This window comes from Bombyx mori, chromosome 7 (genome assembly GCF_030269925.1).
Source record: "Bombyx mori chromosome 7, ASM3026992v2".
NCBI lineage: Eukaryota > Metazoa > Arthropoda > Insecta > Lepidoptera > Bombycidae > Bombyx > Bombyx mori.
The window spans coordinates 11,937,634-11,962,009 of record NC_085113.1 but is presented as its reverse complement, the minus strand read 5'-3'; the positions used below and the strand labels follow the sequence as shown (position 1 = coordinate 11,962,009).

General features: G+C 39.6%; 1 protein-coding gene across 1 annotated transcript; it reads right to left on the bottom strand.

The window, feature by feature from the left end:
- Positions 1–57: 57 nt before the first annotated feature.
- Positions 58–23,371, bottom strand: LOC101742682 (actin-interacting protein 1). The gene is made up of 13 exons (XM_004925718.5): positions 23,156–23,371; positions 22,824–23,036; positions 14,871–15,018; positions 13,406–13,586; positions 12,699–12,818; positions 11,880–12,044; positions 10,476–10,683; positions 9,166–9,294; positions 8,318–8,424; positions 7,447–7,549; positions 4,674–4,840; positions 3,841–3,991; positions 58–2,746 (listed from the first exon to the last, which is right to left on the bottom strand). The coding sequence occupies exons 1-13, from the start codon at positions 23,169–23,171 to the stop codon at positions 2,637–2,639; spliced, it is 1,818 nt and encodes a 605-aa protein (XP_004925775.1). The 5' UTR covers positions 23,172–23,371; the 3' UTR covers positions 58–2,636.
- Positions 23,372–24,376: the final 1,005 nt, after the last annotated feature.

The window sequence follows — 24,376 nt, the reverse complement described above, 5'->3', positions numbered from 1 at the left end:
AAAAATAATAAAAAATTGGGATTTATGATAATAAATTAAAACAAAGTGCAGCACAACTTTATTTATCATTTCATATAGTTTATTAGAAATCACATACAAAACCAAGATAGTACGTAGGTACGAAATTAGTATAAAAATACTGTAGCCTTAATACATTTTAGAGTTTATTGATATTCAATTTACAAAATAAAATATTCTGTACATGAATCGATTGGATGTTTAATAAAATTTAATATAAATGCAATCTCTTAACAAACATCAGTGCGCCTCGATTTTATTATGGTACATAATATACCATAGGTAGGTGTACATATAATTTAAATACAATTTTGTATCTGTAATGGACTATTTTGTTGTTAATCAATTTTGAGAGATTAAAAAATTTCAGCGTTACATTTTTGTTATTTAATAACATTAATACTGAATTATCGTATTTTTAATCGAAAAGATATTGCAAAAAATCTACATAATTATGTTCATAAATATACTTTTTTTTACTTGTCAATTTTGACACATTGTGCAGCCAACATTCCAATGAGAATCAACAGATCTTCACTTTCTTTTTTAAATCAGCATATTTTAAAATTGCAAATTCTAAACAAAGGCCAAAACACATTGCAGTTAGTTCGAATAATTAATTATTTTCAACAAAATTATATTAGGTAGTGTAAGTACGGCGTGTGCTTTCGTCTTTAATTCATCTTTAATAATATCCTTTGCGGTTGGAATCAAACGAAACAAACAGATTAGTTAATCATAGACAAATTAGTTTACGCCTCTATGTTTTTGTTATAGTCTGTGTAAAAGCAAACAATATGATTTTACATATTTCTTGTTCCCTGCTGTACAAACGATGGACATAATCACGAAAGCGCACGCGCCTCCAAAATGTTTTTAGTATAAAAAAACTTACAAAATAAAGCGAAATAAATATATTATCGATCGAGTCTATATTTAATGTGACACACTTATGTTCACTTTTGCGTTTTTATGTGACTTGATAATGTTCTAGTTCAAGACAACGCCCTATACATATCGCCTATACCTATAAGCCTATTGTTTTTATCTAAAGTAACTATTCACGGCCTTTTGTTGATGTAATTAATTGTAAGTTTTTCTTTTTTTTATTGCTTAGATGGTTGGACGAGCTCACAGCCCACATGGTGTTATGTGGTTACTGGAGCCCATAGACATCTACGACGTAAATGCGCCATCCACCTTGAGATATCAGTTCTAAGGTCTCAGTGTAGTTACAACGGCTGCCCCACTCTTCAAACCGAAACGCATTACTGCTTCACGGCTGAAATAGGCGGGGTGGTGGTACCTACCCGTGCGGACTCACAAGAGGTCCTACCACCAGTAAAAAAGTTACTTTTTTTTTTCAAAATAAAATATACGCTACATAGTTAATGAGAAAATATGAAACGAATCCTTAATTTTTGAATGGCTGTGGTCGAATTTCGATCATTACACGAACATTAGTATAAATAAATTACTAATACACCACAAAACGCTCAGTAACAAAAGCACTATCTAAAAAATAGTAATACGCCATGCTAATTAAATTAAAACAATAATTTTATTACAACTGAAGTATTACATACAGATTTGTAACAGTAATTAAAATCTAATAATTTGTTAATGTCGAGCTGAAGATAAATTACAACGGCGATGTCAAATGTGGCTAATCGTTGTGTATTTTTGCAAAATCCGTAATTAGTTTGTTTTTGGCCCCGAATGACGTCGTACGGAATGAATTTACGATCAACCTAATAGGATTCTCTATTTGGGTTTGTAATCCGTATACAACTTTCAGAGCGCGAACCGTCGATATAGCGACTCTCGATTAATGCGTATAAAGTGCGAAGCGTCGGAATACAGGCTATTTGCGCGGTTAAGTGCAACTCGCGAGAAAGCAATTGACCCACAGACGCAGCCCACTCTCAAGGCTATCAGCTTAGGTATGAAAAAAAAAGAGCGCGAACCGTCGATATATCGACTCTCGATTAATGCGCATAAAGTGCAAAGCCTCGGTATACAGACTATTAGCGCAGTTTAATGCGTCTCGCGAGAAGCGAAGACAAAGACAATAATGCATGGTCGAGATTTGTAATTGAATGTATTTTTTACTCCTCCCCCGCGACCGTGACGATCGAGTCGCGAGACCTTGGGGAGCCCTACGTCCAACAGTGGATATCTGTGAGTTGATGATGCTTATGATCGACTAGCGACCCGCCCTCGCTTCGCTTCGGAAACATGAAATTTTATTATTGATAGCGGAATCCCGCGATGTCACCCGCGGTTATTATCGTACCGCGGATGACGCCGCGAAGCGAAGCGAGTCCAAAAAAAGTAGCCTAAGTTACTCCTTATATCATCAGCTACCTATCAGTGAAAGTCCCATCAAAATCGGTCCAGTGGTTCCAGAGATTAGCCGGAACAAACAGACAGACAGACAGACAAAAATTGTAAAAAAATGTTATTTTGGTGTATATATTTTCGTATTCATAATATGCATGAAGAAAAAAGCGGTTATTTCAATATTACAAACAGACACTCCAATTTTATTTATATGTCTAGATTATGATTACGTGCGGCCTAAACTAGAACATTATCGCGTCATTGAACGGCGTCGTTTAAGCCTTGGGCACGGTCCAGACCCGCGTGTTGGCGTCCTGTCCGGTCGACACTATGGTCTCGTCGTCGATCCAGGTCAGACCGGTTATCTGACTTTGGGGATGGGCATCTGGAAAATAATAATACAAAAATTATTATGTACAGTAGGCGCGCGAGTTTATGTCCATCCTAAGGAAATGCGGTAGTGCCGTAAACCTAGTTAATTATGGTAATGTCGATAATAGCTGCTGATTTAGTCAACAGCTGTGAAATTTGGTTTAATGTAACTTAAGGTAATTTTGCAAATTATGAAATAGAAATAAATGTGATAGGCAATGACTTATTTATTTCTAATAAAGATTTTTTTTTTTTATTAGAATTTAATCACTTATCAAGACAACCGATAGATCAGAGTCGGAATCAATATATTATTTCAGTAGGTTTTTCTCTACCTTAACTTGTTGCAAGCGGAGTAGTCATGGTTTTTTCACATTGACATAACACAATAGCGTTAGCGTAAATTTTCGACATCGATAAGCACGCGTCACAACCGTCAAGGACAACACACACGACAATTGATACGCGACAATTGATAAAGTCACCACACAGCCTCCTAATGGTGAGCGGATGTCGTTGCCCATGGACGCCAGCAATGCTAGGGGCAGAGTCAAGCCACCGCCTACGACATGTGGTTGCTCAGCGCGAGTTCGAAGTCCCGAGTGGGTCGTATAGCTAGCTGCCTTACTCTTCAAACTGGAGCAGCAGACACCCAGACCTTGACCGGTGTATTTCTTTTTGTGTGCCTACCTAAGCTGAGAGCCTTGAAAGGCTATATCAGCGTAGCCTTAACTAGTAGGTGAGCTCACGGGGCTCAAACCTGATGACGTTGCTAACACCAACCCTAGCAAGAGCCGTGCTTCGCAGAATCTACCACCGGATCAGAAACGCGACCCACTGAGAAGATCCGGCGAGAAACTCAGTGGGCTGTGCCTGAGGGTTAATTCACTCGTCGAGTCTTTCGTCGCAAGCAACAGGTTCGACGAGGACAGTGACCGGTGCTTGAGGTACCTAGAAGCACCGTTAGTGGATCGGGAGGATCCGAATTGACGTGCTTGGGGCGACGTTGACTGCTTTCGGGTTCGTTCGGTGCGACGGTGTAGTTATAGCGTCAACGTAGGCCGACAGCACCATCCGCGCGATCGTAAGCCGTCCAATTATACTAACTCTTAATGATCGTGTGCTTGGATGGCTGGTCAACGCTCCAGACGATGATGGTGGTGTCGAGCGAGCCCGAAGCGACACGCTTAGAGTCCGGGCTCCAGGCCACGCAGTTGACGCGCGCGGTGTGGAAGCCCCACTCCTTGTTGTGGGCCAGCTGTGAATACAGTATTGCTTAGATGAGTGGACAGGTGGAATGGCTGCCATTCTAGTATGGAAGGGACTAAAAAAAATTGGGATAGTGATTTGTCGATAAAAATCCCCATATTTTATCCCCCTTAAGTCTCCGACACTGGTACACGGACACATTGACACATCTATTGGACACATCTATGATCCGGCTCAAACGCGTATCTTGAGGACTTTTGGCGGGAACGCGAATAATGAAGTTGTGTGATTTGTTTTATTTTGTCTATTCAGTGTTTCTTCAGGTTTAAATGTGTAATAACGGTTGTTCATTAACTGTTTCATATCTGTGAAAGTGCACAAATGTGGGAAAATGAAACAAAGCCGCCGGACGTAACTTCTCGGGATCCTCCAAACTCGAGAACGGCTGGGCCCTAATTTTAGTCTTGAATTATTTGTGGGAGTCCAGAGAAGGTTTAAAAGGTAGATAAATATAAAAATGCTTGGTATTAAATAAAAATAACAATTTTGTTTTCCCTTTGATGTGTCCCCCGTCGGACGGATTCCTTTTGTTTGTTTTAAAATACAAAAGCTTAGATATTTTATTTATCGATTGAAGTCTGCCGGGTCAGCTAGTAAGAATACAAATTAAACTAGGACATGACCTAAAGGTCTTAGTTACCAGGTCACAAAAATCTCTTACGATAGCGTACCTTGAACTCGTCGGTGGAGTAGAGTATCAGTTTCCGGTTAGCGTCGCCGGCCACCAGGTAGCGCGAGTCCGGACTGAAGCGCGCGTCCGTGACGGGCCCCAGGTGCGCCAGCTCCGCGCCCGCCGCGCCCGCCCCGCGCGAGTACACGTGCACCCGACTGTCGCCGCCTGCGGGACCGCGCACGTTAACATCACTCGACAGTGTTATCAATACCGTCTTTACCATAGGGGCACACGGGGCCCGTGCCCAGGGCCCCCATTCTCAGGGGGCCCCGAAGAACCGACAATTTCTCTCACACGTTTATTCTCAAAACATTTTTGTCGGGCACATTACATTTTTTTCACAAATCAGTAATCTTATCAGAAGGTATTTAAAAAAATCAAAATCAAAACCTGTCATAAAAGGCATATACTGACGCCATTATATCGATGACTGGCCCTATTCCTACTGTACTAATATGGAGGGTAGAGTTAAAAAGGACCGTCTCTGTGTGTAAAAAGTGTTCGTTAATATCTGCTAAATAAGAGTGGCGCTACAGTAGCAACCGGGTAAATTTAAAAAAAGACGCTAAAACGTATTTTATTTGAAGCTGATAAGAAAATGCAATCGATGTCTCCACGTTTTACCACAGCAATAATTTTAGATTATATTGACGAAATTAGTTTCAAAACCGTTATCGTAATCGTAACCAAAAAACCAGCAGCATTCTGATATCATTAATGACATATTATATCATACTGTATTTGATTACCTTTATTAAATGGTCATACTCAGTAAAAAATTGTTATTATAATTCGCTTTTTTTACATTCCAAAAAGGCCTCAAATTCTTGTGTGCCCAAGGGCCCCAGCCTAGTTTAAGACTTCCCTGAGTGTTATAGCTCTCACCCAATGAAGTAGGAAACCTATGGAAATGAAACGTCAACCAAAATTTCGTGCCACTGTGACGTCATCTGGCCACAAAACATGGCGGCTTTAGGGCTGTACAAAAGATTTCAATTCAGGTTTTATCGATAAACGTTCTTGGCTCATTTTATTTTAAATATTGTTGAGTATTATTTATTTGTAGAATTTATACTTTAATGGGAAGTAAGTAGGTATATTGTTATGTGCAAATATGATATGATTTAGATGGGTGAAATCTAAGACAAGTTTGTCCTTCGAATTTGCCAAGTAAACGATATGCTGACTCTAAAGTCCGTAACATACTACCGCAGCGCACCCCAAGGAAGGTGCGCCGCACCATTTGAATCACTTTCGCTTGAGAGTGATTCAAATTTTAAACTTATCAAGGGACCGCGTGAAAAAAAAAACACCTACAGAACATTTATTCATTAATTACAAACGTCATTCCTTGTGACTTCCTCTCTAAAATCACTTAATTATTAAATATTTAACAAATTTACAATAGTGTTTTACTCACTGCGGAATAAAACTATTTTATTTAAATAGTTCCGAAGAGATTTTGTCGGTAGCCTTTTTCCCGAAATATTATTATCTAAACAGAATGTCTAAATATGTTTTGATGACATATTTTAAAGTGGTATTTATGATTAGTGTCATGATCAATACATTCCGACCGAAAAATGGATTTTTCGGATGAGGGCTCCATAATGAATTTAAATACATATAGATAATAGTTTTAGGACACCGACTTTCTTGAGATCCTATAAAATACGTTTTAATTATTATTTTTGTATGTTTTAAGCATGATAAATTATGAAATTTTATATAATCAATTATATTAAATCGATATCATAGTCAATAAATAATGTACAACCCAAAACAGACGGCCGAACTGACGTGACAATGACATTTGGCGCGCTAAACATGGCGGATTTTCGGCCTCATTAGACGGAGACGGAGATATTTACGTATATTCATGTTTCATTTTATGTACGCACTGAAATACTGTTATATTGTTTTCCTGCGTGTTAAAGTGCTGAGTAAGAACGAGATAGATATATGTTTATGTATGTGCCTTCAAAATGGGTGCTATTTATATAAGCAATTGTACGTATAGAACAATATGTCGTGTCCCTACTATATAGGTCTATGCTCTCACCCCACTGTTACGTCTGCGCAGCATGTCATACGTCATCTCTGCACTCACACAGTCCATCCTTCTTTTTTTTTATTGCTTACCTGGTGTTAAGTGGTTACTGGAGCCCATGGACATCGCAATGATATATGCGCCACCCACCTTGAGATATAAGTTCTAAGGTCTCAGTATGGTTACAACGGCTGCCCCACCCTTCAATCCGAAACGCATTACTGCTTCATGGCATAGGCAGGGCGGTGGTACCTACGTACAATTGGGACATCGACCTCAAGCCTCAAAGCGAACGGAGACGTTCCCGTCGCGTTACTTTTGATTTTGTTTGTTATTAATGACGGCTATGTCAGGGGCACGTACAATTGAGACATCGACCTCAAGCCTCAAAGCGAGCGGAGATGTTCCCATTTAGTTACTTTTGATTTTCTTCGCTATGGTTGACGGCTATGTCAGAGGCACGTACAATTGAGACATCGACCTCAAGCTTCAAAGCAAGCGGAGTCGTTCCCATCAAGTTACATAATAATATGATTTTCTTCGTTATCGCTGACGGCTATGTCAGGGGGCACGTACAACAGAGACATAGACCTCAAGCCTCAAAGCGAGGAGAGACTTCCAGCCGAGTTACTATTAATTTTGTTTGTTATTATTAACGGCTATGTCAGGGCAAGCCGAGTGCTCTCCACAAGTTCAATAAAGTAGATGGTGTTGAACTGACCGCCGACGGCGACCAGCCCCGAGCTCTTGTCGATGGCGACGCACGTCGGCTCGTAGGCCAGAGGCAGGCTGGACTGCTTGTTGCCGCCGACGAAGACCACCAGCTGAAACCGAACAGTTTTTTTTTTTTATTACGCTTTTATTAGCTTCAGACGTATGTATATTAGCATGTAACGGAATCTTTGAACATGATCTTGATCCCCTTCAAAACGTCGTATTAACTCGAAATTTGGTATACTTATTAAGGACCGAGGACAACACAATATAAAAAAAAAAATTGAAAAAATTTTCAAAAATTTAAATTCAACAAATAAATTAAAAAATAATAATAGTTTAAAAAAACTAAAAAAATATGCTTTTATAGAAAATCCAACTAAAAAAAGGGTCATCATAATTTTTATCTAATAGAAAAAAAAAAACATTTAAGCTTCATTTTTTTTTTAAATTAAATATCTAAATGTCATTAAATTTGTTTGTCTTGGTATGTCTGTACGTCTTTCTTTGACATCTTTGAACGTCATTTTCACAGACTTCAAAATGTCCGATTAATTTCCACACACTAATATGCTAACCAATAAATACCAAAAGCATAAAAAGTATGGAATCAATTCTTAGATCGATTTGTCATTTATTTAAGAATTTACTATTATTAATAAATAAGTAATTTTAAAATTAATTATTCTTTTTTTTTCTTCTCTCGAAATATCCACGACCAATAAAGAAGGTACGTAAAAAGAGACGTAGCAGATGAAAGAATTTGAGTCTTGAGGCGTATGTCATTAAAGTCGAATTTCAATCATCGGCCGAAGCCTACCCAAAGACATTACTCTGCGTCACCCCAACCAGGAGCCGTTTCCGACTGAATTACCTACCTCTTTGACTGTGGCGACGATCGTGATGTCGTCTTCGGCGGCGTGGTCCAGCGCGCGAGGCTGCGAGCCCAAGGGCACCGCGGCGCCCGTGTACGTCGGCGTCGCCCCTGCGGACACAAGCGTCAGTCTGCGGGCAAACCCTTCCCCCCAACTCCCCACCCCGACCTCTGCAGCCGTTTTACATATACTGAGATCTTAGAACTTACATCTCAAGGTCACCCACCTTTTTTTACGCACGCATTTACGTTGTAAATGTCTATGGGCTCCAGTAAGCACTTAACACCAGTTGGGCTGTGAGCTCGTCCACCTATTTAAGCAATAAAAATAAATAAAAAACCTGGTCTTAAATGAAGACCGGAGCCCATAGGTCATCACCAACGTAAAAGCCACCACACACTTTTACACATGAGTTCGAATGTTTCAGTATTTACAGTACAATAGCCGCTTTATCCTTCAAACCAAACCGCATTACTGCTTCACGGCAGAAATAGGCATGGGGGAGGTATCTACTCATGCGACCTCATATGACATCCAATCACACGACGTTATTCCTTTACCATGGAAGTCGTGGTACCTGCCGGCGGGATTTGAACCCCGGGACAGTCGAATCGCTCGATACGAGTGCACTGGACGTCTTATCCTTTAGGCCACGACTTCAAACATTGGTAACTACTTAACACAGGATGAATCTAATATTGTATAGTTCACACAACAATTTGAAAAAGCTGAGCTTAGCTGAGTCGGTATTCGGCGAACATGACAGAAGTGAAACTTCTTAATAGATGGATAAAGAAAAAACATGGTTTCGTCTTTCCCGCACCAGACAACCTTGACCTTGCCATAATTACCTTCCGCTGTGGGTTCCGCCTTCCGCAGCGTGTCGTCGATACCTATGGTGAGGAGGCTCCCGTCCTTGGTCGTCCTCATGCCGTTGACCTGGTTCCCGTGACCCTGGCCCTCGACGTGACGAGCTTCGCCTGTACCAGCAGAAATAGCGTCAGACTAAACCTCATTTTTCACACAAAACCAGACTTCTCACTAATAATACTATCTCTATATATCAAAATGAATTGCTGTTCGTTTGTCTCGCTAAAACTCGAGAACGGCTGAACCGATTTGGCTAATTTTGGTTTTGAATTATTTGTGGAAGTCCAGACAAGGTTTAAAAGGTAGATAAATATGAAAATGCTCGGAATTTAATAAAAAAATAACAATTTTGTTTTTCCTTTGATGTGTCCCCCGTCGGACGGATTCCTTTTGTTTGCTTTAAGTTTATTTTATACAAAAGTTTAGTTCTTTTATTTATCGATTGAGGCACTACGAAGTCTGCCGGGTCAGCTAGTAATATTATAAATAAGCCTTTACAAGATAACACTATCAGGAAGTGTAGTTCATATCGAGGACAGGAGAGCCATATAAAAAATATCGTAACAAAAAACTTCTTCAGTTATTTGAAAGGGGTAAATTTAATTGAAATGCAATTAAAAACATCGTATTGTTGATACTAATCCTACTGAAATTATGTATGGATGTATGTTCGTTACTATTTCACGTAAAAATTATTGTATGGATTTTCATGAAACATTACAATAATATAGCTGACACATCAGAATAGCACATGGGCTATAATTTATAAAAATTACCCAAAATATAACAATAAGTGTCAAGTAGAAAAAATATTGCCATGACATTTTCATAATCAATAATAAATTACAGTTCCCGAAACAAAGTGAGGGCGGATCGGTAGTAATAAACAAAACGGACCTTTAATTACAAAGATAATGTCGGGTATTCAGCGAAATTTCGCTTAAACCAAATGGCCTTCACCCCTCGATATGGTCTTGATCATTAATAATATATTTTAACTGCATTTTTTTTTATTACTTCGATGGTTGGGTGGTTGGATTTCCGCCATGAAGCGTTTCGGTTTGAAGGGCGAGGCAGCCGTTGTAACTATACTGACACCTTAGAACTTATATATCATTTACGTTGTAGACGTCTATGGGCTCCAGTAACCACTTAACAACCAGGAGGGCTGTGAGCTCGTCCATCCATCTAAGAAAAAGAAGAAAAAAAAACTTTTTGTCTCAATTACCGATTATATTGACCCTTTTTAGCCTGTCGCAAACTTTATCATAAATTAATGGTCAATCCTCACCCGAGTCCACATTCCACTCGGTGACGCAGCCGTCGTGGCTGGCGGTGTACACGGTTTTGCCGTTGCCGTGGAGAGCGAGACAGGTTATCGGCTTGTTGTGGCCCATCAGCACTCGCTTCGGCTTGTCCGGGTTGTCGACATCCAAGTAATTGATCACCCCGGACAAGGACACGGATATGAGATGCTTCCCTTGCCATAGGCAAGACACCTGAAATAAACAATATGGCAATTCCGAGTGAACTCCAACAAATAAAATTAAACAATTTTACTGCGTCGTGTCTGTGCGATATTTTTGGTCAGTCAAAGGGCAACTCTATGAGCCCCCCTTTCTCCGTAGTTGAACTTCTGTCACGTAAACTAAGTTACTCGACCCGTGACTGAATTCTCGTGAATGTTGAACCTAAAGATCACAATCGGCAATCCAGTAGCGTTATATTGGCATTTAGAGACACATTTCGTCGTGGCCTAACGGATAAGACGTCCCGTGCATTCGTGTTGAGCGATGCACCGGTGTTCGAATCCCGCAGGCGGGTACCAATTTTTCTAATGAAATACGTACTCAACAAATGTTCACGATTGACTTCCACGGTGAAAGAATAGCATGGTGTAATAAAAATGAAACCCGCAAAATTATAATTTGCGTAATTACTGGTGGTATGACCTTTTGTGAGTCCGCGCGGGTGGGTACCACCACCCTGCCTATTTCTGCAGTAATGCGTTTCGGTTTGAAGGGTGGGGCAGCCGTTGTAATTATACTTGAGACCTTAGAACTTATACCTTAAGGTGGGTGGCGCATTTACGTTGTGGATGTCTATGGGCTCCAGTAACCACTTAACACCAGGTGGGCTGTGAGCTCGTCCACCCAACTAAGCATTAATAAATAAAAAATTAAGGCAAGTGCATTCATGCCAAGATTTCCATGAGCTGCAGCAATAACTAAAAATATTTACGTCGCATGTCGCAGCAAAATGAATAAAATAATGTTTATTTTTATCTTCGACCGAAATTACAAAATTAATTGTGCTGTCATAGGTCTTTGAACCGCGTCACGAACATGGCACTTCGGTTTGAAGGGCAGTCGTTGTACTGTAAAAACGGAGACCTTAGAACTCATATCTCGAGGTGAGTGGCGGCATTTACGTTATAGATGTCTATGGGCTGCGATAACCACTTAACACCAGGTGGGTCGTAAGCACTTCCGCCCGTCTAAGCAATAAATAAAAAAGGAAACTTCTCGATGTCGTCGAAAACTACGTGGAAAGATTCCGTTACACAAACATATAAGGGTCGAACCGGTGGACGTCTCTTAGGTGTCCGTTTAATAAAAAATACGTTACAGAAGTTCAACTTCTCTATTGTCAGGGTGCTATAGACATATTTATTAATTACAAAACAACAACCTACCTGTTGGTTTTCGACGGCGTTGCCCATGTTGAATAGAGTGGTCCGTTGCATCGTCTCGATGTCCCATATCGCGCAGGTCTTGTCTCCCGAACAGGACAGTAACTGTTTACCGTCCGGCGACCACGAGATGCCGTAAACGCCGCCCTTGTGCGCCGGAGAACCGATCTGAAGCGCGGCAAACGAGACGTATCCATTCATTTACGTGATATTCTTTGAATTTAATGGCCGCTTCTTCTTTCAATGTTTCGTCAACAATAAATCACTAAATTTTTTAGGCAAGACGGTCACCGCGATTATAAATGCGTTCAAAAAGAATTTAATATCGCTTCCAGAACGTTCCAATAACTTGACTCTCAAGGCACTTTTTTTTTATTGCATACGGTTGGTTTGTGAGTTCGTCCAATCATTTAAGTAATAAATAAAAATCAAACTTTTTTTCTTTTTTTTTTACTCATAAACGCACTTGAATCATCAAATTCGAAAAGAGTCAGCCTTATGTCATAGATAAAGGGATCATAGTTCATACAGCCAAATTTTAAAATTAAATTTTAATTATATGAATTTAAATGTATGTTTATCCGTGAGGTACGCACTGTAAATGAACAATCCGAAGAGAACCTACATCCGGAACTGTCAGGACGCAAATTTTACTCTGTTCCAATTGTTTTTTTTCCTTTTCAAGTTTTCAGACAACAGCAACCTAAAGCCAAGCTGTTGCCGACCATTCAAAATCCTTTCAAATCTCATTTGAATAAGGACATATTGTCATGAGGCATTCGCTAAACTGTTATTAGGGATATATTATCGATCGTTTCTCACCTCTCCTTTGAGCTCTGAGGTGGCTCCGTCATAGAGGAAGATCTTGCCATCGAAGCCAGCTGATGCGAACAGGCTGCCATCTGGACTGTAGCGTACCGCTTGAGCGAAACGCGTATGCTCCTGCGGAAGCCACATCGTTGAGATCATTAAATAATATATTATGTACTAGCTGACCCGGCAGACTTTGTAGTGCCTCAATTGATAAATAAAAGACCTAAACTTTTGTATAAAATAAACTTAAAAACAAACAAACAAAACGAATCCGTCCGTCGGGGGACACATCAAAGGAAAAACAAAATTATTATTTTTATTTCATTCCCAGCATTTTCATATTTATCTACCTTTTAAACCTTCTCTGGACTTCCACAAATAATTCAAAACCAAAATTAGCCAAATCGGTCCAGCCGTTCTCGAGTTTTAGCGAGACTAACGAACAGCAATTCATTTTTACATATAAATAGATAGATATGTACAGATATGTACATATAGATAATTAATAATTAATTGACACCTTTTTTAAGTCTTGCTCATGGTAACGTCATTTTCATCATCCCTGTCATTCCGTCTGTCATTATCTTCTCCGTTTCTTACTGTTTTCTCTCTCACTCACATCTTAACGCTCCGTTCCACACTCTTTTCATACGTTCCGTTCTTACCAATCCCTCGTTAATGACATACCTGTACTGGTATAAGCTTCAAGATCATACCTGCTTGGTGCACTTGAACTTGAACGGAGGCCCCTCGAACACGGCGATGGTGTTGTCCTCTGAGGCGGTCACGATGCGAAACGGCCTCGTGGGTCTGAAGTCCACCGAATTTATCGGCTTCGACTGACCACTGATCTCGCCAACTGACGTACCGGTTTCAGACATAAAGACGTGACCGAATCTGGTAGAAAAGAAACCGTTTGACTCGATTAGGTCTTTTTCTTTATTCCTATCTAAGCTGATAGCCTTGAGAGGCTATGTCAGCGTAACCTAACACGTATGTGAGCTCATAGGGCTCAAACCTGACAACGTTGCTAACACCAACCCTAGTGAAAGCAGTGCTTCGCAGAATCTACCATCGGATCGGAAACGCGACCCACTGAGAAGATCCGGCGAGAAACTCAGCAGGCTGTGTCTGTGGGTTAATTTACTCGCCGAGCACTTCGTCGAAAAAGCGAAGGATTCGACGAGAACGAGGATCGGTTTAGGTATTACAAACTTAGCACCGCTATAATTATCCGTATAAATAAAGAAATCTGCTCATGTACATATGTTCATCAGGCAAAAACTGTTAAGAGCTACTGTAGAAGAGGTTTAGAATTCTGGTATCATGGTGATTGGCAGCATTTATATTGTTTATGTCTATGGGCTACAGTAAACACTTAATCCCAGATGGGCCGTATCACAATGCCTTAATTTAATACAAGGTTAATCAAGTTTATAAATGCGTTTACATTAGTACTGGGATAGATGGCGTTATTCGTTTTCTGATTCACGCTATGGGTATATTCGATGGTTTATATAAAATGCATTTCCACTTTCAGTCCACACGCAACAGTAAGACCGGATATATTTTATGTTATAGTATAGTCTTATTTATTGATAAGCATGTATGCAGTTACGCCCGTGTCCGGATGGAACACTGTAACAACGTAAATACTTCCTACCTAGCTTGAGAAATGAGTTCTAGGTCTCAGCCCTATAGTACAACAGTTCTATACGCCACCCCACCTTTCAAACCGACACGCATTACTGCTTCACGGCACAAATAGGCAGGGTGGTGTGGGCCCTACCACCAGAAAATGCAGTTCGGCTATTGCAGTAAACTGGTATAATACTCACGAGTGCAACTGGTGGTAGGACCTCTCATGAGTCCACACGGGTAGGTACCACCACCCTGCCTATTTCTGCCGTGAAGCAATAATGCGTTTCTGTTTGAAGGGCAGGGCAGCCGTTGTAACTATACTGAGACCTTAGAACTCATATCTCAAGGTGGGTGGCGCATTTACGTTTTAGATGTCTATGGGCTCCAGTGACCACTTAACACCAGGTGGGCTGTGAGCTCGTCCACCCATCTAAACAATAAAAAAAACTGGTTAGTTACCATTCAAACAGACATCATACTGCGAATATTTTTAATAGTTTCTGACGATCACAACCAAAGTATTCCTCAAAATGCTCCTACCTCTCCCTGCCTTCGCCGACGACGACCATGCGTTGGCTGTCGGCGCTCCAAGCGATGTCCTTTATTGGACCACCGATCGGCTGGAACTCATTCTTTAGGATGTGTTCCTTGTTAACCGTGTCCCAGATGCGAACCTTCCCGGACGCGTCTGAGGAAGATGTACACTTCTATTAGCGCTAGACACCTTCGCTACTGTGTCACAGAGTCCAAATTTGATTGCGACACATGAGATTTTCTTGGCGTTTTTTTTTTAAATGACACTAGAGGATGACCGTGCTTTGCTCTGTATTTTTTTTTTTTTAATTGTGTTTTTTAGTAATTAAATTTAAATACGAATTACATATTGATATTATATTTTATTTGTTATTTTCTTTCAATAAATTATAAGTTTATGTTTAAGTTGATTATCGATAAAGTTGATTATTGAAACACGAATAAAACAACATTTTCTGAAAATTAATCGTAGCTAGATCGATTTATCGCCCCAGAAATCTCCTGTTTACTAAATTTTATAAAAATCGTCGGAGCCGTTTCCGAGTTTCAGATTATATATATATGTATATATGCAATAATTGCTCGTTTAAAGAAAGATATATTTATATATAGATAGATTTGTAGGTATACCAACGTACGGCCTAAATGATTATCAATGGTCAGTGTAGCTCATGCGCATCAACAATAGGCGCCCTTATAGCCATGACGCGCTGTGACTCAAGGCAGTTACTTGCGGAACGTATTAAGCAATGGGCGCTGAGTAAATAATAATAACTAAGAATAAATCACGCACGGTCATCCCGCCTCAAATTAGGATTCCCTGTGTTATAGGTACCAGAGACTGACATATATACGTTTAAATACACACATAGATAATTAGCACTCAGCCAAAGAGCAAAAAAACCTGTTCATCACACATTGTTCGAATTAGGTGGGAATTAAACCCACAGCCCTTGGAGAAACAGTCAAAGGCGCTAACTACAGCACAACCGAGTCAGCTTAACCATTTCGGGTCATCGTTTTCGTCGAACCCGTCGCTTGCGACGAAGGGCTCGACGAGTAAATTAACCCACAGACACAGCCCACTGAATTTCTCGCCGGATCTTCTCAGAGGGTCGCGTTTCGGATCCGGTGGTAGATTCTGCGAAGCACGGCTCTGGCTACGGTTCGTGTTAGCAACGTCATCAGGTTTGAGCCCCGTGAGCTCACCTACTAGTTACTAGGTTACGCTGAAATAGCCTCTCAAGGCTATCACAGCTTAGGTAAGAAAATAAATAAATTAACCATTTGAACATCGCACATCCTCCACCAAAGCAGAGTACACTGGTCAGACCTTGAACCTACGTAACGGCATTACGTAAATGTTATATTATTTGCCTGCTTAAAGCCAGTAATCTCTAGAGACTATTCTCGCCTCACCGGGTCTGTAAGTGAGCCTGTCATCTTGAGAGACTTTGCTAACAACTAGCCCAGTCGGAGTTAGAGTTTCGCTGAATCAACCAGCGGTAACAGAACCGCGGCCCTCTCAGAAGAAATTGTAACCATGCTGAGACCTTGGAATTTGTATCTCAAGGTGGGTGGCGCGTTTACGTTGTAGATGTGTATGGGCTCCAGTAATCACTTAACACCAGGTGGGCTGTGAGCACTTCCACCCATCAAGGCAATAAAAAAAATAAAAAAATAAAGATCCAGCGTCAAGCTCAGTGGGGTGTTCATATCGGTTTACGACCTTATTCCAACAAAATTTACTGGACATCTTGGCTGTATATCTGATATTTCTGGTGATCGACGACGACGATCATCACGTGTGTTGTATGACCGTCTGCCATCCTTTGCAATTTAAAGAAAGATATTAAAATACGACAGTAAAAAATAACACCATAATATGTTGCTTTAATCAGCATGTCTATTAAAGTTGATTTGGTTTTATGAAAGACATTATCGATTTTCTAAGCGCAGCATTCATTCGACTCTCAACTCACGCTCTAACATTAATATATTACTGAGCAATAGTTAGCAGTAACTCGGGTTCAGATATAAAGCATTAGAATATCTCTGGATAAATGCCAGCTGGAGCGCTGAATCCAGAATTAAACCATGCTCATGTGGATCACGACATTAGACGAAACATTTCTACGTTACATTGATATTACGAAACAAGAATTTTTATTAAGCACCCTTTTCCTCAATTGCATGATAATTCATTAGGAAATGCGTCTACACAAAACGGTATTAAATTACGGCTGTGGCAACGGTTACTTCAGGTCGTATGCTCGACTGCCTAATGAGACACTTAAAAAAACACAGAATATGCGCTCTTATTTCCTCCCAAGACGATACTCAAACAAATATAATGTACCCCAAAATCTTTGTATAAATACCAATGGCGTCTCTATATAATTAATTATTTAAAAATCTTTTTTTTTATTCCTTAGATGGGTGGACGAGCTCACAGGCCACCTGGTGTTAAGTGGTTACTGGAGCTCATAGACATCTACAACGTAAATGCCCCACCCACCTTGAGATATGAGTTCTAAGGTCTCAGTATAGTTACAACGGCTGCCCCACCCTTCAAGCCGAAACGCATTACTGCTTCATGGCAGAAATAGGCAGGGCGGTGGTACCTACCCGTGCGGACTCACATGAGGTCCTACCACCAGTAAAATTTATCAGTGCTCGCCCGATTAATAATGCGACTATAGTTAATGCCAACACGAGACCTATAAACGGGGGAAAAAAAACAACTCGTAAAATAAATTTGATTTTTTTTAAGCCCTTCATTACTTACTAAAAAACAGAGTTTGACAGAAATACGAGAAAGCTGTACTTAACTTGTGCCTTTGCCTATATATTATAGTGGGTAGAAATAAGGAGCATCATCTCGAATAGGGGACAAGTTGAAAAAGTGTCCACCTCTAAACAGCAAGTTATTGTTGGAAGTCTCACCGAAATAGCGCTAGTCTAAGAAGTGGATATGATATGATTATAGCGGTTTTAAAGAGCCAAGTGTGCTAGGTTAAAAAAAAAAATATTTTTCGTGACTCGTGTAATAAAAAAATATTCAGTACTAGCTGTACCCGTCCGCTTCGCTGGGCATTTAAAATTAACATTATTTTTCTCATCCCCACAAAGTAACGCCCCCGCAACTGGTGTAGTCCAACACTCATATAAATATTAGCCTATCCATTAAGTATGTACATGTATTTTCTACAGGGATACCAAGGTTCAAGTCAATCGGATGCATGGTTCAGTAGTTATAACGGAACATCCGTCAAAACCACTGTAGATTTAAATGTTAGTATAGATTTAAAATAGTTTATTACTATTTGCGTAGGAAGTGTTTATTTCCTTCTTAATTTAGTATCCTACTAATAGTTTATGGCGCTGTTTTTTAAATCTTTCTACATGCTACTGTGGCGCCACCTTTAGCTCCCTTACACCGGACACTTTTTAATACATTGAACTGTATAACTTAATTCCACCCTCCATACTATTTTATAATAATAAGATATAATAATAAGAATTGGGACCATTCTAATTCACTAATCTGCAAAACGGTGACACACTGCTTCGCTAGACAATACCTATAACACCTAAGAGTGTGGACATTATACTTACAACTAGAGGTACTTTTAATATCCTATAACGCTATAACGACAGCAACGTTTTATTCAACAAAATCAAACTATAGTACACGCAATACCACGGGACTCTGTTCGTAATCTCTATCATTGTAAATCATGTTTAACGATCCGTCAAGTTCATTGCACGCTAACACACGGGAATATAAAAACGTAACGAATGCTCGCTGACCAATCAGAATCGTTGCTAACGGAGGTATCTCCTTCCTTAACACAGAAAAAAGTACAATTGAGGCCTATAAAATCAAAGGCAGCTAAATCCAAGTCTATCAAATATTCAGGTAAACTAGAAAAATCAGCCCTAAACACGTCATTGCGGATCCTCCCGATCTATCAAAGTACTCCTCTTGCTAGGGCCAGTGTTAGCAACACTCCCGGTTTGAGAATCTGAAATAACTTGTCCATATAGCTACGATATTCTTTATTTTAAAACAGATTTATAAAGAATGAGAATATTACTAATAATCTGAATTTTACATGATAAAACTTCGTTTTTAGTAATAAATACAGAGTAAACTTAACTTTTTTGAACTGAATTCGTTAGAGATTTAGCTGCATTTGTTATAACATAAAAACACTAACAGTATGTTCAACTAACTAAACAAGATAGAGCCATTTTTAATACATTTTACGACATTAAGGCGTTTAGCTGCCTTTGATTTTACAGGCCTCAATTAGGTACATTTCGGACACGGAATATCCCGTCCGTGCGTAGCTGAAATATCCCCTTATGCTACCAGGAAGTAAGAAAAAAAAAACAATACTTTCAACAAAAATATTAACACCGTATCGGCATTATAAAAATAGATACAGTTTAATAGATCGAAAAAAAGTTTTGTCGTGTTTTATAATTAAAAAGCTGCAATTAAATCTCTTTGGTTGTACTGTTTTGATATCAATAAATGCATGAAATTTTAAAGCCAGAAAAAATAAAACGGTTTCCCGCCATTTTTCATCGTCGACGTGGACAAAGGAATTCGATTACCTTTTTTGTTAGAAACAAAAAATATAGCATTGCCACTCCCTTCTGAAAGGATTATGAAGTTTATATCTTAACAGATAAGATTTAAATTGGATTTCCATGAATTGAAATGTTTGTATTTATGATATCTGACAAATACATTTTTTTATTACCACCGTGTGCAGACGAGCATACGTTCTACCTGATGGCAATTAATCACCGTCGCTCATGGCGATCAGCAAAACCAGAGTCACAGACAAGCTGATGTGTACTTCTGAAGACTCCTCAAACCTTATTTGAAAAAGTTCATATCACAGAACTCGGGAAACATAGTGGGGTAGAAAATCTTAGCTCAGTTCAAAGTGAGAAGTTATGTGGCAGAATAGATGTCTGAAAACACACCTGGTATGGTGGTAAAAAGGAAATTAACGAATTATGCTGAACAATTCCATGAAGCATTCAGTGCAAGACAGAAAGAGAACTGAAGTCCCTTAGTAGATTCAGGGGTTGAATGGTTATTATTGACAAACCAATCAACTATCTTCTGTGTGAATTCAAACAGAAGTAGCTAATACCAGCTAGAATACATGTCAATTGTAGAAGTGTCTGAATAGTCAATAGGCCCTTCTTTCAGCTCATTTAACAATAAATAATTTTTGCCAAAAGATATCCCTTTTGTAGCTGGCACAAATACTAGCTACTAAAATGTACAACCTGGAGAATATTTAGTGAAATGCAAAACCAAGGTCATGGTGGTTGATACCATTTTTTAGTCTGACATATTGACCATTGTCAACACTTTTAGTCTTCTCCATATGTATAGGCAGGAGACATGTGTTGTGTACTTAAAACCTAAAACTATTAGCTTATGAGGGCTATGACATGTGGTGCTCATGATGAATATATAATTTTCTGTGCACAACAACACACCATTCAGTTTTCAATAAACTCATGGCAAAGTTGTCAAACACATGTCAAAGAAGGATATTTAAAAGCTTTGGGCATGAAGTTTGTATACCCAGTAACAGAACCTAATGAACGCTGATAAAATTGAGAGGCACCTCCACTCTCATATATTTTAGTCCTGTTATTCTATTCCAAAAATAAATATTTCACAAACTGTTTTTATTTAATTTCTTGCACTGGGACAAAACTATTTTCACAGATAGCTTGATCTCGGACTTCATTTAACTTAACTTTAACTTAAAATGTTAACTTGCAAATTCTCTTTTCACTTTTATTTTTAGACCAATTACTCAAATAAATCCTACCCATATATGGCAGCTTAGATTTCTAAATAGAATTATAAAGAACTGAAATTTGAATTGCATATTTTTACAGTGAAAGTCATATATTATATCCAATATTATTTCTCTAATGTTAAGGTTTACTGTTATTACTCCCGCATTACAACATAAGATTATTATTTATGTAACAAACTATTATCAGCTGCAATGATTCAAACTTTACTATAAATAGAGATTAACCAAATTAAATAAACTGTGACTCATGGAAATGTTGGGCTTGTACCATTTATTTTTATAAGCTAGGGATTTAAAATAACTCAAACAGTGAATGACCACAGATCAGCAGCCTATGAATAAAAAGTGTTATAGTTATTGCAAAGTACGAGCGTGTGTGGCCTTTATTTGTAGTTGAAATTGTAAATACACATTTCATTAATGTGTGTACCTGATGGAGCGGTCAATAGCTCCATTAGCTTCATATAGCCTTTTTTTTTTTTTTTTTTTTTTCGGGCCGGGGGCCGAACCTCCTACGAGGTCCCCGCGCCTAGGGGGCGCGCGGGGTATGTGAGACTCAACGATCTGCAGGTGTTGAGAGCAGATCGCGGGCCCAAGGATTTTAGGGCCCACCCACTAAACGACTCCCCTGCACTCTTACACCCGACGTCCGATCTCCGTCCGGGGTCAGAACCCGTTCAGAGTAGGGGGGTTCCCGCGGTCAACACTACAACCAGACACGCGGCGCCACCCCGAGGACGCCCGACCGACGGGTCGTCGAGGCGATAGTCGACGACCAACGACGTCGGTCTCCGCGGTACGGCGGCCCTACCAGGCCGCCCGGGCGGTGCCGCTGGTGTTCCGGGATACCCCGCTGGGCCAGAACCAGCCTGCCGGGTCGGAACGCGATACACCGCCGACCGGGTTGCTCTTCAACAGTATGTTCGGCGACGACAGCGACGACGAAAATGCGGACCGCATCGCAGTCCGCAGCCGCCGACGCGCCGTCCCGTCCTCCTGGTGCCAGCGCGCTAGAGTGACGGTAGCGTGCGGCGCAGCCTCAACCCCCTTAGGTCGCCCCGTGACCATCACCGGGAGGAGACTGCCTCCTCATAGGGGCTGGAGCTGGACAAACGCCCTCCTCCGAACCCCGGCTCGACGGCGGCGGCACGGCGCCGAGAGGGAAGAAGAGCTCTCCCTCTCCCGTTCCGCCGCCTAGCTTCATATAGCCTACATCAACGTGTATACAGATCAATCACTCACACAACTAAAGGCTGCGTGCAGTCGTACTTTGCAACAGCTATAACATTTTATTCCTAAGACCACAGGTGTCTTTAAGCTGCTTTGCTTGTTTTCCAAAACTTAGCTATATACGAGATCATATAAAAATAAATATCCCTGTCCTAATGGGGTAAATAAAACAATCATAAAAAGTTAACTTCCAATAACATTAAACATTTTCAAGCATTGTCTGTACAAACTATAATTTTTCATTTATTTATGTTATTGTATATTCAAGCCTTGCTATAGATAATAAAGCATAATGTGAGCATGTACCCATCAACCTGCATATTCCAGCTAAGTAAAAGTATCAAGGGATGAAAGACCATTTGATTTAAGCAACATTTTTGTAACTTTACAGGAGAGTCTTTTGAAATTTTGGAAAATATATCATTACAAAAAAAATTCTTCATCTATTTGAGTGACGTAAGCTTAATTGATGTTCATTGAAAAATATCCAACTCTTGATGGTAACACCAAATAAAACACACCTTTTATTACATAGATAAATTAAGCAAAATTACGCTCAAACCAGCCTTTCACCCTTCGATATAACTGGTGGTTGTGATAGCTATTATACAGTAGAAATTAAATTTCTTCCTTAAAACTGAAAATAAATAATGGCAGTCATGTGGCGGTGAATGTCTATAGACTCCTGTGATCACTTATTAAGACAATTCCATGGTCCATTTAGTCATAAGTAGATACTGTTGCTTTTTAACACTAGAAATTCTGGAGGGAAATCTAAACTGCATTGCAATGATCTTTGGAAGTAGGACATGGCATATGCATAAAATCTTAGTATTGGATTTATTTCGGAATAACATAACCTCACCTCCAGATGCAATGTAGAATCCGCTAGGAGAGTACTTGGCAACGTTCACTTGGCAAGAGTGCTCCGTGTAAACGTCCGCAATTGCAGGATTCTCTATGTCTCTTATAATAACAGAATTTCCATTGGTGTAAAGGAAATTCTTTCCTTTCGGGTCACCGCCTAAAACTAACGGCGTCCCGCGCTGAGTCCTTGGCAGGGCCGCAAAAATATACTCTGCAGGAACATAACAACACATTGAACACACGAATCACGATAATATACCGCTAATAATACGGTATCAACACTTTAAAATCAGCCATGTATTTTATGCATATTTAAAGAAATACACTTACTATTCGAATAAGACATTTTAGTGTGAACCTTTACTAACTAAACACTACACAGTACAAGCTTAAACTATTTTATTCTCAGTACTTATGATATTTTTTACAAATCACTCAGCCGATACACCCCATATCCTTCTGTTAGTGACGTATCTGATGGATTTTTTTTGCAATGTTGGCAATCTTGCTTTCTTTTGTCACTAGTTGACATATCCATATATGGACTCTTAAACGAAGGTTTATGTCTATGAAATATAAAACAGATAGGCGGTATGGGCTTAGACCCCCTAGCCTTTCCTAAAGAGGAAAAATTGTACTAAAAAAAATGTCTATGAAAGCTTTTTCATTTTTGTTTCCATCAACATAAAAAATAAATGTTGTTAAATACAAGTTAAGGTATCAAGTATGTCTTTGTTCATTTCAAAATTGAATGCCTATTTCTGTTGTAAAACTAAAAATAGTACCACATATTTTGATATTAAAGTAATTGCCGAAATTTTAGGCGTTGAGTAAGCCATAATCAATGACCTAAGACTTTAAATAAGTTTGCCAACCGTATTACCTTAATCATTCTATTCTATTTTATCAGCCCACAGACGTCTACTGCGGGACATAGGTCTTCCCCAAGCCTCGCCGCAAAGATCGGTTCTACGCTGCTTGCATCCAGCCAGCGGATCCCCACGAACCACAATAGGTCACCGGGCCATCTTGTGGGAGGCCTACCCACACTACATACGCGATCGCCAGTCAATAATTTTTCGGTCCTAGCCGTTCTACGAGCAATGTGCCCCGCCGACTGCCACTTCAACGTCGCAATCCTTTGCGCTCTGTTGGTTACCTGGCTCGCTGAGATAGATGTCGAAAATTTATTACGTTTTAAATTAAGCTTACCTATTTTTTCGCCACCCTAACAAAAATTCTAAATCGCATCAATTTAAACATACAATAAAATGCAAGTGTAAGGTCATTAATACGATTACAATTACCAAAGCTCCATAAACACTGTTTTGAATAGGTGTTTTAGTTAACCGTTAAGTTGGTTTAGGTTTGTTAAATTGAATTGCTTTTTTTTTTTCGAAAAATCGTTTCAATTCTTTTAAAACAAAATATTTTTAATTTTAAAGAATTCCACTACTAATCTCTAGGCTTTCGTTTGACATTAATATTAATGCAACTTGACTCGGTCACTGTATTAGGAGAAAACCTTTAATGAATATTAAATAAGCTTAC

Coding starts and splice junctions, on each gene's coding strand:
- LOC101742682 (XM_004925718.5), bottom strand. Junction 13,587..14,870: donor GTCGGCGAAGGCAGGGAGAG/GTAGGAGCATTT, acceptor CTTTTCTACCAG/ATTCGGTCACGTCTTTATGT. Junction 2,747..3,840: donor CAAGCACACGATCATTAAGA/GTTAGTATAATT, acceptor ATTATTTTCCAG/ATGCCCATCCCCAAAGTCAG.